At 41.8% G+C, this 13504-nt stretch overlaps 1 protein-coding gene across 1 annotated transcript in view; it reads right to left on the bottom strand.

Annotated features, from left to right (window-relative positions):
- Positions 1–3018: 3018 nt before the first annotated feature.
- LOC149463525 (dual specificity testis-specific protein kinase 2-like) overlaps positions 3019–13504 on the bottom strand; it is a 142517-nt gene continuing 132031 nt past the window's right edge. The window contains exons 8-9 of the mRNA XM_089675063.1: positions 10074–10160; positions 3019–7974 (exon numbers count right to left, since the gene is read on the bottom strand). Coding sequence (XP_089531189.1) covers positions 7870–7974; positions 10074–10160 — 192 coding nt within the window. The 3' untranslated portion in view covers positions 3019–7869. The remainder of the gene's footprint in view (positions 7975–10073; positions 10161–13504) is intronic.

Below are 13504 nucleotides of genomic sequence, written 5' to 3'. Positions count from 1 at the left end.
TTATTTATATTTTTATTATTTAAAACGGCTGCTCTGTTAGACCATACTTAATTAGTGTTTTATTTTCACCATTTAAGCACGGAGATATAAGTTGTTATTACAGCCTATACATATATTTATTGTAAAACTTGATCCTTTTCATCATAGTAGCTCAGGATGTTGATTAGATTTCAATAGCGGCTGTAGATGTGAATTGCAGTTTGCTGACCTCCACAAGGGGAAGATGCTTGGCAGCGGGAGGCTTCTTCTTCTAGTAAGGTGCCTTAAAAAAAAAGAAGCACTTTGTATTGGTCAGCATAGACATGTGGTTATGCTGACCAATGAGCACACGCCATTGCAAGCATTATGACGGATACTCACTCTGGGGGCTATGTGTTGAAGTGCATGAAGTACTACATTGGCAGCATAGGGCATTATGATCGCTATGTGCAGCAGGGTCCAGAGTGGTGACATGGTGAACTTACTTTTTAAAGCCGCACTCCAGGCATATACGAGACTCCCATTTTATCTACCAAAGGATTTGTGTTCAGCCATTCCTAAAATTTACACAACCTTGCCAGACAGCACAACCAAGCGGTTACCCTAATTTTCCTCTGCTTCAAAAAAGTGATACAGCTTTGGTCCCCTTCCTGCCCCCCAGCCTGTGATTGGACAATAAAGGAGGAGCAGCAGACTGATGAGGACATCATGCTGCTCTCTCCTCTCATCAGTATGGCCAGCACCTGTACAAGAACTTTCATCTGCCTGGAGTTTGGTTTGTGCTTATAACAATATATAACAAAACTGTAGAATTTGATTAGTAGTGATCAGATCAAATATGTGAATTATGTGCTTTGTTTTTTTCAGATGGGATTGCATGCAGCTTGCTTGTATATTCTTAGTTGGCCATTCCCCATACAATCAGATTGTATAATCTGCTTTATATTTACCAAAACTATGCAAAACCTAGACAATCCATTCAAATTGTATTAAATCAGGCAGGACCTTACACGACATTGTGGATAGTAGATCTAAGGCTCCATAAACATTTGTGCAACTCCAAAGTTGTACACTTTCCAGTGTGACTTTGATGTGACTTTATACTCTCTGGCACTCAAGTCACATCAAAGTAGTGCAGGAACCTTGACTAAGTCGCATAAATGTGAACGGGTGCCATTGAAAACAATGGGCTGCGGATTGTCGACTCTTGTGTCCAAAGTTGCATGACAAGACGTACAAGTGTGTACAATCAGATTGTATAGTGCAGTGGTCTCCAAACTGCAGCACAGGGGCCGGATGCAGCCCTTTGCTTGGCTTTATCCAGCTCTTGGGGCACTTAACCTCCCACAGACATTACCAATGGGGCATATTTCCTTCCACTAACACCAACAGTGGGGCACTATTCCTACTAATCCGCCCACTGACACCAACTATGAAGTATTATTCCTCCCACTGACACAAATAATGCGGTACTATTCCTCTCACTGACACCAATGATGGGGAACTATTCCTCTCACTGACACCAATGATGGGGAACTATTCCTCCCACTTGCATCAATGATGGGGGACTATTCCTCCCATTGGCACCAATGATGGGGAACTATTCCTCTCACTGACACCAATGATGGGGAACTATTCCTCCCACTTGCATCAATGATGGGGAACTATTCCTCCCATTGGCACCAATGATGGGGAACTATTCCTCCCACTTGCATCAATGATGGGGGACTATTCCTCCCATTGGCACCAATGATGGGGCACTATTCCTCCCACTGACACCAATGATGGGGAACTATTCCTCCCACTTGCATCAATGATGGGGGACTATTCTTCCCACTGGCACCAATGATGGGGCACTATTCCTCCCACTGACACCAATGATGGGGGACTATTCCTCCCACTGGCATCAATGATGGGAGACTATTCCTCCCACTGATACCAATGATGGGGCACTATTCCTACTAATCTGGCCGCTGACACCAACTATGGGGTATTATTCCTCCCACTGACGCAAATGATGGGGTACTATTCCTCCCACTGACACCAATGATGGGGCACTATTCTTTACACTGACACCAATGGTGGGGGACGATTCCTCCCACTGACACCAATGATGGGGGACTATTCCTCCCACTGACACCGATGATGGGTCATGATTCCCCCAACTGACACCAATGATGGGGGACTATTCCTCCCACTGGCACCAATGATGGGGGACTATTCCTCCCACTGGCACCAATGATGGGGGACTATTCCTCCCACTGGCACCAATGATGGGGGGACTATTCCTCCCACTGACACCAATGATGGGGACTATTCCTCCCACTGACACCAATGATGGGGGATTATTCCTTCCACTGACACCAAAGATGGGGGATTATTCCTTCCACTGACACCAAAGATGGGGGACTATTCCTTCCACTGACACCAAAGATGGGGCACTATTCTTCCTACGGATACCAATGTTGGGGCACTATTCCTCCTACAGCCACCAATGATGGGCAATGTTATCGACACCAGGATATTTTCTACTCTCATTGCCCACAGTCCAGCCCCTGTACAGTCTGAAGAATAGTAAGCTCGCCCCTTTCTTAAGACATTTTGGAGACCCCCAATATGGTATAGTGTATGATGACCCTTATACAGGCAAAGTCAAATATGTTTCAGCTGCATCCGACACACAGCATGCTCTACCCTCACCTTAGTTAAGGACAGGTTTGCACTTTACTAGTCATTATAACGTATAAACTGATTACCATCTTCTGATCATTGTAAACTCTTCTGCTGTTCAGGCACTCTGGGCCTCATAAGTCAATAATGAAAGTTACTGGGTTGAATTTCATTTTATATTGAATTGTCAGAGAAGACGGCAATAGCAATTTTAAAAAAAAATAAATAAAAACTGCACTCATCCTTTATCTGCACACTGGAGTAGGGCAGAGATGCCATAGGAGTGTCATACGTAGCTGTGAAAAGGCTATAACACATACTGAAAACAATTACTAGAATCTGACTGGTACTTGTAGGCAACATCAGTAGTTAACTGAAACAGGTTTATTAAATGTGCACCAAATCCTACAGCACTGTACATGTAGATGAGCAAGGTAACCACAGTGAAATGTTCAACAGAGAATTAAAGTATCTATACCCAGATTGCAAAATGTAATATATTGCAGATTACCAGTCCTTAAATGTGGTTGCTGCATTACTTTTCCTTTTTTAGGTTTTTTTTTTTTCCAGGAAATTCTGTGACTTAGGTTGGCTACATTCACTCCTTCACTGTATCTATGGAGGGGCAGAGGCGTTCCTAGAGTTGGTGTCACCCTTCTAACAATCCCCGCAGGATGGATCAGATCGGCGGAATGAGCATAACAGATCAGAGTCCAGTCCATTATGCTCCCCAATCCGGAGATCTGATCCATCTTGCGTGGATCGTCTGCTGCAACCTATACGGGGTTAACTGATCTTTCAACATTGGTCCCATCTGCACATGCTCGAGAAGTGATGTCAGATGGAGGAGGTTCCTGCTATCGGGGCCACATTTCTTGGTTACAGACAAGTCCTGGATCTTGCACAGCCTTACCTAGATCAGTTAACCCTGTATAGGTTGCAAGCCAAGGATCCCCGCAGGATGGATCGGATCTGCGGTCTGGGGAGCATAATGGATCGGACTCCGATCCATTATGCTCAATCCGCAGATCTGATCCATCTTGCGGGGATCGTCGGTTTGCTTTAAAACTTTCCTTTTCGTGGAACTTGTGGAGAGGATCTGGTGTCACCCCGTGCCATAGGTGTCATCCGGTGCGGCGCGCACTCCCTGCACCCGCCTAGTGACGCCACTGTGGAGGGGTAACATAGCCTTAGACAGCAGCCATGTCAATCTGGGAAGAGGGTAATGTTCAAAACACTAGCAGATTTAAACAGACATGACTAACAAATTAAAACCATACTCCAGCTTTCACTTTTTAGCAGTTACAAAAACAGATTTTTTTTTTCTTTTGGGATAAATGTTTTACATGAATAAATAAAAGCTGACCATTGTAAGCACCCCTGTCAGTGGCAATAAGTTTGTCTCAACACTATCCGACTTTTGCTGGACAGCTTGGTCTGTTAAAGGAAGATGAATTATAAAAACTTACTGGCCAGACCACTGGGTAAAAAAATAAAAATCCATCCACCACAACCAAGGCTCCATTCACACCTTAGTGTTCCAAGAAAGCATGTAGAAACATGCTTTTCTGCGTGAGTTCTTGGAAAAGGCCAGAAAATGCACATTGCACTTGTGGTGCCATTAGTTCTCACCCTAGGTTCACATATGTGTGGGTGGTGCCGCTGTGGATCCGAACAAAAACAGGTTAGTTCTAATGGCACACCGCCCGCACTGGAAAACGCAACCGTACTGGGAACCAAGGTTCCCATGCGGTCTGCATTTTCAAAAGAAGTGCAGGGCCTTTTAACTGAGTGTCACGGGGCACAGGAGTCCATTCAAATGAATGTGCTCTCGTGCCCATGCAAAACGCGGCCTGCACGGCCACATATATGTGAACCAGGGGTTAATAGCATTCCAAACGCAGGTTGCAGTCGTGCATTTTGGCATGCAACAAAATGCAGTAGACTCTGAAAAAAAAATGCAGGAAATACTTTGTGCCTGATGAAGGGGTCCTGCGGAAATCCGAAATGTTGCTATATGATGTAGGGGTGTGGTCGCTGAATAAAGTTTTGAACCCACTCTGGAGATCCATAGTGTGCTGGTGACATTCTATCAAACATGCAAAAAAAAAAGCGCTAAAAAATTGTAATGCGTTACACCACATTGCGCAGGTGTGAATGCGGTCTAAGAATTGGTAAGCTGCAATATGTTACTTTTTTTTTCAGTTTAGAAAAGCTTTATATGTCAGTGCAGAAATAGGATAGGTCACTTCTATTGGTAAAAAGGACTATAGCAGTGAATGGGCAGGCAGAAATTCCGCATCTGAACATCTTGTTTTTCAGCCCAGCTTTGGCAATAAATAGGACAGTATCTATCACACAAGCCTCCCTCTGTTAAGACCTAGGAGCAGGGAGGTCAAGGTGCTTTCCCGTTACAGAGTGTCTTGAAGCCGGCTTAGACACCAGATAGGCTCTTCTCTCTTATCCAGTTCCATTTCCCCCAAAACTGAAAAATATCTGAGGCATCTTCTGTCTATACATTCAAAGCTTACCAGTCTTTAGATGTGGTGGCTGCATTAGTTTGAATTGTTCAGGCTTTTTTTTCACCTGGCAATCTTTATGAATAGCACACTTCCTGTCCTAGGGTGGCTACACTTACTTTTCCACTGTATCTATGGAGGGAGCCATGGCTGTCTCCTATGCTGGACTACAAATATTTCTGCCTTTCTTCATCTTCAATACATAAGGGCTAATGAGATTAGGAGTTCACATAAGAAAGATAAGGTTGTTTGTGCTTTCAATTCATCTCATAAGAGGTGTCAAGGACACTGCATTTCTGGAAAAGCCAACAAGTATTTTCAGTAATTACTGAAACTTTTCTTACTCTTAAAAAAAGAAAACAAATGCAGCCACCACACCTAAGGTCTTGTCAGCTGAAATATATTATGGTTTTGTTTTGGGGTTTCGTTGTCCTTTAAAGAGAACTAGTCACTGCCAGGTTAGTAAACTGCCTGAAGGTACCCTACTTTCCCTTTTGTTCAGGGTTCTCAAAATTCTTGGGGCTAAAGCTGGAAATAGCAGAGCAGTCAGTTTGGGTGCAGGAGATTAGAAGCCACAGGTGAATGAAGGACAGGGAAACTGCACAATTATGGGTAAGGTAGGTCAGAGCTTTGAGAGCATGTCCAGCCATTACCCTAATTTACCCATACCTCAATAACTCATCTGAAGCATATCCCCATCTTTTTTTTTTCCTTCTTTACCTCATCTTTTTTTTATGCATGTGTTATCACAAGGCTTAAAAAAATATTGCAGGAAAGACTGGTGGGAAGGAAGGGGGGGGGTCACATCAGTTTCTATTGATGTAGGCACACCCCAAGAACTACATATGTCCGAAGCTCTTTCCCTCCACAAAGTGTGTGTAAAGGCTCTTGGGAGTCAAGGCAGCAGTATGGTTTGCTTGGAAAAAAATCATTACATGCAAGTGAAGAGGAGATGGGGTGGAGATCTGTAGTCCAGCAGCCAGGGCTGACAATGCTGGTTGGGATTTCAGTGCAGAAAAGACAGTGTGATGTCAGAACTAACTGGAAGTCAGGAGCCCGATCGTTTTTTTGCTGGATCAAACAGGTATTGTTTTTGTATTTTAAAGGGATAAAACATGGAGAAATGTGCCTTTATTGCATAGATTTGTAATAATATGTTTTTTTTATTTTGTTTTCTTTTACTCCACCAAAAGTTTTACCAATGTTGGGTTTTTGGTGCTGAATACCCTGAAAACCCCCTTCCCTCCACAAGACTGCCAGTTAGTTAGAGCAGCCATTCTCAACCAGAGTTCCTCCAGAGGCAGCTAGGGATTCCTTAAGCTGTGGCTGATTGACCTCCCATCTGATGGTGCCTTCAGAGTTTTAGGTTCAATGCCACTCGGGAGAGCGTGGCCTGCGCACCATGCCACTAATAACCTTTTTAGCTCTTTGTATGGTTGCCAATCTTTCCACTTATCTCCAATGTAAGAATTCATTTTAGCATGAGTTCCCTGAGACCTACAAATTATTTCAAGATTCCTATAGAGCAGCAATCCTCAACCAGGGTTCCTCCAAAGGTTGATTGGAGTTCCCTGAGCTATGGCTTACTGACCTCCCATCTGATGCTGCCTTAACAGTTCCAGGGTCAACATTACTTCCCAAAGCCAGCTGCATGACACCGATGATCTTTTTGTCTGTAAGGGGGACATTCTGACCAGTATTGTAAAGAAAGCATTCTTCCCACTCACCACCAATGTAGGGCCTTTTTTTTTTTTAGCTAACCAACAATAAAATTGGTTTTAGCAGGATTTCTTGAGACCTGAAAATTATTTCAAGGGTTCCTCTGGGGTGCACAGTTCAAAAGATTGGTTGAGAGCAGCCCACACACCCTCCTGGAGCTCATTCACACCCCTAAAACAGAAGTGTAGGCTGCCATTAGGATAGAAATCATCATGGGTCTGGAACTCCATAGGTCTAGCTCTACTAGGGAAAGTAGGTAAAGGTGACTTTAAGTGCCCTTTTAAAATTGAGCTAGCAGTTGACCTAACTGATAGAAAAAACAGGTTCACTTTAACCTTTGGTGCAGTACCTCTGGTTCTTCCGTAGTGTTGTTAGCGCACTAATATCCATAGTACAAATGCACCCCAATGCTTTCCACAATAACCATATAATGTCAACACTACACAGACTTGAGTGAGTACTGCACCAAAAAACAGGAATGTATGTGTCCGTGGGTGCAGTCTACATTCAAGACCGTATTTTGAGAACCACTTCAAAAGATGATTGTGCCACGGTCTTTGTACAGTCAGCATGCAGGAAAAGTACCATACAGCAACTGTACCCTACAGGCCATCTCACTCATAGCTGTGCATTTTACACGTTTCTCCATTTATCATTCATACAATGAATGGTGAGTTTTCCAGAAAATACAGCCAACTCAACTTTAGCCAATGAACAGGTGTAAAATGATCCCTGATGGAAAATCCAACTCCTCTATTATTCCAGAGAAGACAACGGTCCAGACTGGAGGCCACCAAGTCCTAATCTTGCTTGGCGAAGGTTTATCCATTGAATATTCCATTTAGAGTGGAAGAATCTTCTGTAAGCTTTAATGTCCAGAAAGAAGAATGAAATAAATACAAATGCAAAGTCCAGATCTCTCCCTAGGATCTGTAGTTCATCTATACAGTTATTTACATGAAGGCAAATTCATATTAGATCCTCAATATGACAAGCTCTGTGTCTCTGTCTGGGACTCTAATGTCTCTGCAATGTCTTCAAGTTCGTCCAAAACCTCACTGAATGACGGTCTCTTAAATGCCTCCAACTGTATAAAAGAGAGGAAACATGTATTATACAACCTGAATGGCGATTAACTCCCAAATACATGAATGGTCAATAGCAATTTCTCCTTAACAGACATACTATTGGTAAGCTGAAATCAAGATTGGTTGCTCTGGGTTAAAAGCTCCCAGTAACCCGGGAACCAGAATGTTCTCCAGCAGCACTATACAGCAAGGCAAAGTACAGTAGCCTGCAATGACCAATCAGGAGTCATCGCTTAACGATGGCGCCACCTGGCCCATTAAGGCGTTTCTGATGCCGGGAGGCGGGGCAGGGTTTATGATCATGTGACCGCTGTGACTAGGGGCTTGTAAATGTGCTGAGAGTGCGCAATCTCGGCACAGGTTTGTTCTCATTTTGGTATGCAAATATGCAGTAGCTCAGCTTCAAGGCCCACTCACCAAGAGGCCACATATTTGCGTACTCTCAGCGCAAAGAGGTTAAAGTAAATGTAAACCCTAAATGGATAAAATGGAGTATATTAAAGCACAGTGCATTCAAGTGGCTTAAACCGAACATGTCTTTTTGCCACACTTAACACTTATGCTGACTAACCAGTGTAAAAAAAAAAAAAAAAAAAAAAAAAGAAGAAGTATATACTTACCGAGTTTCAGGCCAGGCCAGTCCGGTCCGGTTATGTGATCTGGTCCCCCTGCATCAGCTGCAGCAGAGAGGAGGGAGCACTGACAACGGATGGGCTATATTATTACATAATTAGTCTGGCTGAAAAAAGACAAAAGCCCATCCAGTTCAACCATTAAAAAAAAAGTTATAATCCTATACCCACAGTTGATCCAGAGGAAGGAAAAAAAAAAAACAGCAAAGCATGATCCAATTTGCTCCTACAGGAGAAAAAAATTCCTTCCTGATCCCCGAGAGGCAATTGGATATTCCCTGGATCAATTTTACCTATAAGAGGTTAAATGCCATGTTATGGCCATAGGAGCCTATGGATGACGTCTCTACTCCAGGCTTAAAGAGAACTCTCTCCTCTCCCCTGCAGCTGCCACTGACTGACACAGGGGAGATCCGTGACCAGATTGGAGCAGGCTGAAAATAGATAAGTATATACATCTCTTTACACAGGTTAGCCAGCATATGTGTTAGGAGGGGGGAGGGAGGGGGGTAGTTATCTCCTTTATTACATGCTGTTCAAAACAATGAAAACTTCATCCAGCATGCATTTCTACACACTATAAGGAAGTGATGAATATATTATAAATCACAGGAAAAAGGAGAATGTAGAGAATATAAATTCCATTCTGGAATACCACAGTTACCGCTTTTAAATGCTTGTGGAGAATCTTTCCGTTTATCAAAACCAAAGAAATCACGTTTTTTTGTTTAAAGTGGCTGTAAAACTGAAACATGAAATATGAACAAATCATATCCCTACAAAGTGTGTACTTGTCTCAATCCAGAGCATTAAGTGTCATTTCTGTCCACTGCCTTCTTCCTCTGCTAGAAGCATGAGTCACTTCTGACAAGTTTTCCTGACACCAAGAGAAAAATGGTGACAGGGAAAAGCACAGCCTGTCATTAACAGCCTCAGCTCTGTTCCTGTAAGCTGTGTGAAGAAGGGTATGCCCCTTCCCTTCAATCAGCTCTCAGAGCTGTCAGCTATCCCCCCCCCCCCCGGATTTTCTGGACTGAGAGATCCTGTGGAAATTCTGCGCTTTGAATTCATATAGAGGAAAGACGACCGTAGATAAACAGGTACAACCTGTGTAGGATGATTTGTGTAATCTCTGTGTGTCACCTACTCCCCTCCCCCCCAAAAAAAAGAAAAAGAAAAAAAAAACTCAAATATTGTGTTATATGAAAAACTGCAAAACCCACCATTATATTCTCTAGGGCCTGTGCTAAAAGATATATATATATATGTTTCGGTTTTTTTTTTGGGGGGGGGGGTTATAAGTAATTTTCTAGCAAAAAAATATTGATTTTTATATGTAGAGGAGAAACGTTAGAATTGGCCCCATAGAGAAGTTCTTAAGTGAATAATGTGTATGCATGGGGAAAAATTGGATCATCAGTTAAAGCATCAAAGCGCTACTTCAGCCCAATAAAATGAACCCTTACCCTGCAACAGCTGGCTGCTAACTCCAGGACTCGATGAGGACAGTCTTTAACTAGTGCTTGAAAAGCAGCCACGTCCAAGCCATAGTCCTGAAAATGACAAAAACCATCAGCTCAAGCATAGTACATACAGCAGATGATGAAGAACGCCAACCTAGACATAAACACAGAACAGAACGGTAAAGGCAGATTGATATTTCAGTTTTGAGTATTTAGTGGTAACATTGAGAAGGAAACACTAGGCTAACATAGCTTTTGGCTTCAACACTTTCTATTCACAGACATTGAACAAGTACAGAGGTACAGAATTATGACTTTTCTTCTACTTTCCATGCAATGAATGCAGTCATGTATTTATTTCAAAATCATTTAAGAAAATCATTACATTTATTTTTAAATTCTTGCAGTCCCCTGTACAGCAGGACTCAGCTGGGAGAAAGGGAAATATTGGGGGTCAGTCAGGGTCCTACAGTTACATGTGCTGACATTGATCATGCTGATAGAAGGAGACAGCAGAGAGATAACCATTACCAGTCTGTTGCTGTTTAAATCACAGACAGAGAGGTGACCATACTGTGTTGCTTAACTGCAGCAAAAAGGAAAAGCCAGGTCACCAAGCTGGCCATGCCGTGTGGTAGAGCTGTGTTGATCCCAAGACTGGATGGGCAGAAATATAAATCCTTTGGCTGGTAAGACCATTCCCATATATGTATTTTAAAGCTGTATTTAGCGGTTTGAAGCTCAACTTTAGAAACTTTACAACAGAAAAATATTGTACAACAAGGAAATGGCCACTATAAAACACGAAAAGATTTTACTCATTTTCCTAGGCAAGGAGGACCTCTGCTTGGGCCCACCCCCTGCCCACACCCCCACCCGCAGGTCACATCCCAGGAGGCCACAGGACCAGTCCCACTGCTCCACGCAATTTTGCAGATGCACGAAGGGGAGCTGGCTCCCAAATCCAATATGGCAGCGCTGGGGATCCCCAGTGATGAGAACTGGCTATGGGGAGACAGCAATGGGTCTCCAAGCACTGGTAGTTAGCATCCCAGTACCTGTTCACCCATATGGAAGAAAAATATATTTGAAACATATTTTAAAAATATTCTTCTTGAATATATTGCCATATATTTGAAATATATATATATATATATATAAAATATACAAACACACACACACACACACATATATATATATATATATATATATATACAGTTGCAAGAAAAAGTATGTGAACCCCTTGGGATTACGTGAAGTTTTGCATGAATTGGGCATAAAATGTGCTCTGAACGTCATCTAAGTCACAACAATAGAAGAACACAGTCTGCTGAACATAATACTACACAAACATTAGATGTTGCCATGGTTTAATTGCACATAACATGTAAACATTCACAGTGCAGGGAGGAAAAAGTATGTGAACCTTTGGACTTAATAACTGGTTGACCCTCCTTTGGCAGCAATAACCTCAACCAAACGTTTCCTGTAGTTGCAGATCAGACCTGCACAACGATCTGGAGTCATTTTGGACCACTCCTCTTCACAAAACTGTTTCAGTGTAGCAATATTCTTGGGATGTCTGATGTGAATCGCTCTCTTAAGGTCATGCCACAGCATTTCAATTGGGTTGAGGTCAGGACTCTGACTGGGCCACTCCAGAAGGCGTATTCTGTGCTGTTGCAGCCATTGTTTTGTTGAATTACTTGTATGCTTTGGGTCATTGTCCTGTTGCATCACCCATCCTCTGCGGAGCTTCAGTTGGCGGACAGATGGTTGTACGTTTTCCTGCAAAATGCCTTGATAAACTTTGGAATTCATTTTCCCATCAATGACAACAATCCGTCCAGGCCCTGAGGCAGCAAAGCAGCCCCAAACCATGATGCTCCCTCCGCCATGTTTTACAGTGGGGATGAGGTTTTGATGTTGGTGTGCTGTGCCTTTTTTTCTCCACACATAGTGTTGTGTGTTCTTCCCAAACAACTCAATCTTGGTTTCATCTGTCCACAGTATATTTTGCCAGTAGTGCTGTGGAACATCCAGGTGCTCTTTTGCAAACTTCAAACATGCTGCAATATTCTTTTTGGACAGCAATGGCTTCCTCCAAGGTGTCCTCCCATGTACTCCATTCTTGTTTAATGTTTTCCTTATTGTAGATGTGTCAACAAAAATGTTAGCATGTGCCAGAGATTTCTGCAGGTCTTTAGCTGACACTCTGGGATTCCTCTTTACCTCATGCAGCATTCTGCGCTGTGCTCTTGCAGTCATTTTTACAGGACGACCATGCCTAGGGAGAGTAGCAACAGTGCTAAACTTTCTCCATTTGTAGACAGTCTGTCTTACCGTGGACACATGAACATCAAGGCTTTTGGAGATACTTTTGTAACCCTTTCCAGCTTCATGCAAGTCAACAATTCTTGATCGTAGGTCTTCTGAGAGCTCTTTTCTGCGAGGCATGGTTCACATCAGACAGTGCTTCTTGAAACCAGTAAACCCAAAACAGGTGTGTGTTTTTTAAGGGCAGGACAGCTGTCAGCAACACATCCAATATCATCACACTGATTGGAGTCAAGGTTGGCTCACTCCTGGCTCCAATTAGCTCTGGGAGAGGTCATTAAGCTAGGGCCTCACATACTTTTTCCTCCCTGCACTGTGAATGTTTACATGTTATGTACAATTAAACCATGGCAACATCTAATGTTTGTGTAGTATTATGTTCAGCAGACTGTGTTCTTCTATTGGTGTGACTTAGATGACGTTCAGAGCACATTTTATGCCCAATTCATGCAAAACTCCACGTAATTCCAAGGGGTTCACATACTTTTTCTTGCAACTGTATATAGATATATATAGATATACATACATACATACATACACACACACACACATATGTATATGTATATAGATATATATATATATATATATATATATATCTATATACATACATACACACACATACATATACATACACACACATACATATACATGCTGCATGTTTAAATGCGTTATTACAAAATGTATGAAAACATTTTTAAAAATACATTTCAAAAATACAAATCTACATTTTTGGAATGCATTTACAAATATATGGAAAAATATAATTTAAAATTACCTTTTTAAATGTAAAAAAAAATCTGAAGAATATATTTTTAAAAAATAGATTTAAAAATATATTTTTTTACATATATTCTTCAGATTTGTTTAACAAAGTCATTTTAACATATATTTTTAAATATATATGTAAATGCATTCCAAAAATGTAGATTTGTATTTCTAAAGACATACAGTATATTTGAAACGTATTTTTAAAAATATTTTTCATATATTTTGTAATAAAAATGCATTTCAGCATTGTGTGTGTGTGTGTGTGTGTGTTTATTTTAAATATATTGAATATGGCCAAAATTGTAGCATTTCAAATATATGGCAATATA

This window comes from Staurois parvus, unplaced genomic scaffold, assembly GCF_062004578.1.
Source record: "Staurois parvus isolate SC_StPar_1 unplaced genomic scaffold, SC_StPar_1.0 ptg000154l, whole genome shotgun sequence".
NCBI classification, from domain to species: domain Eukaryota; kingdom Metazoa; phylum Chordata; class Amphibia; order Anura; family Ranidae; genus Staurois; species Staurois parvus.
The sequence above is the reverse complement of the archived record's forward strand: the minus strand, read 5'-3'. Positions and strand labels throughout refer to the sequence as shown.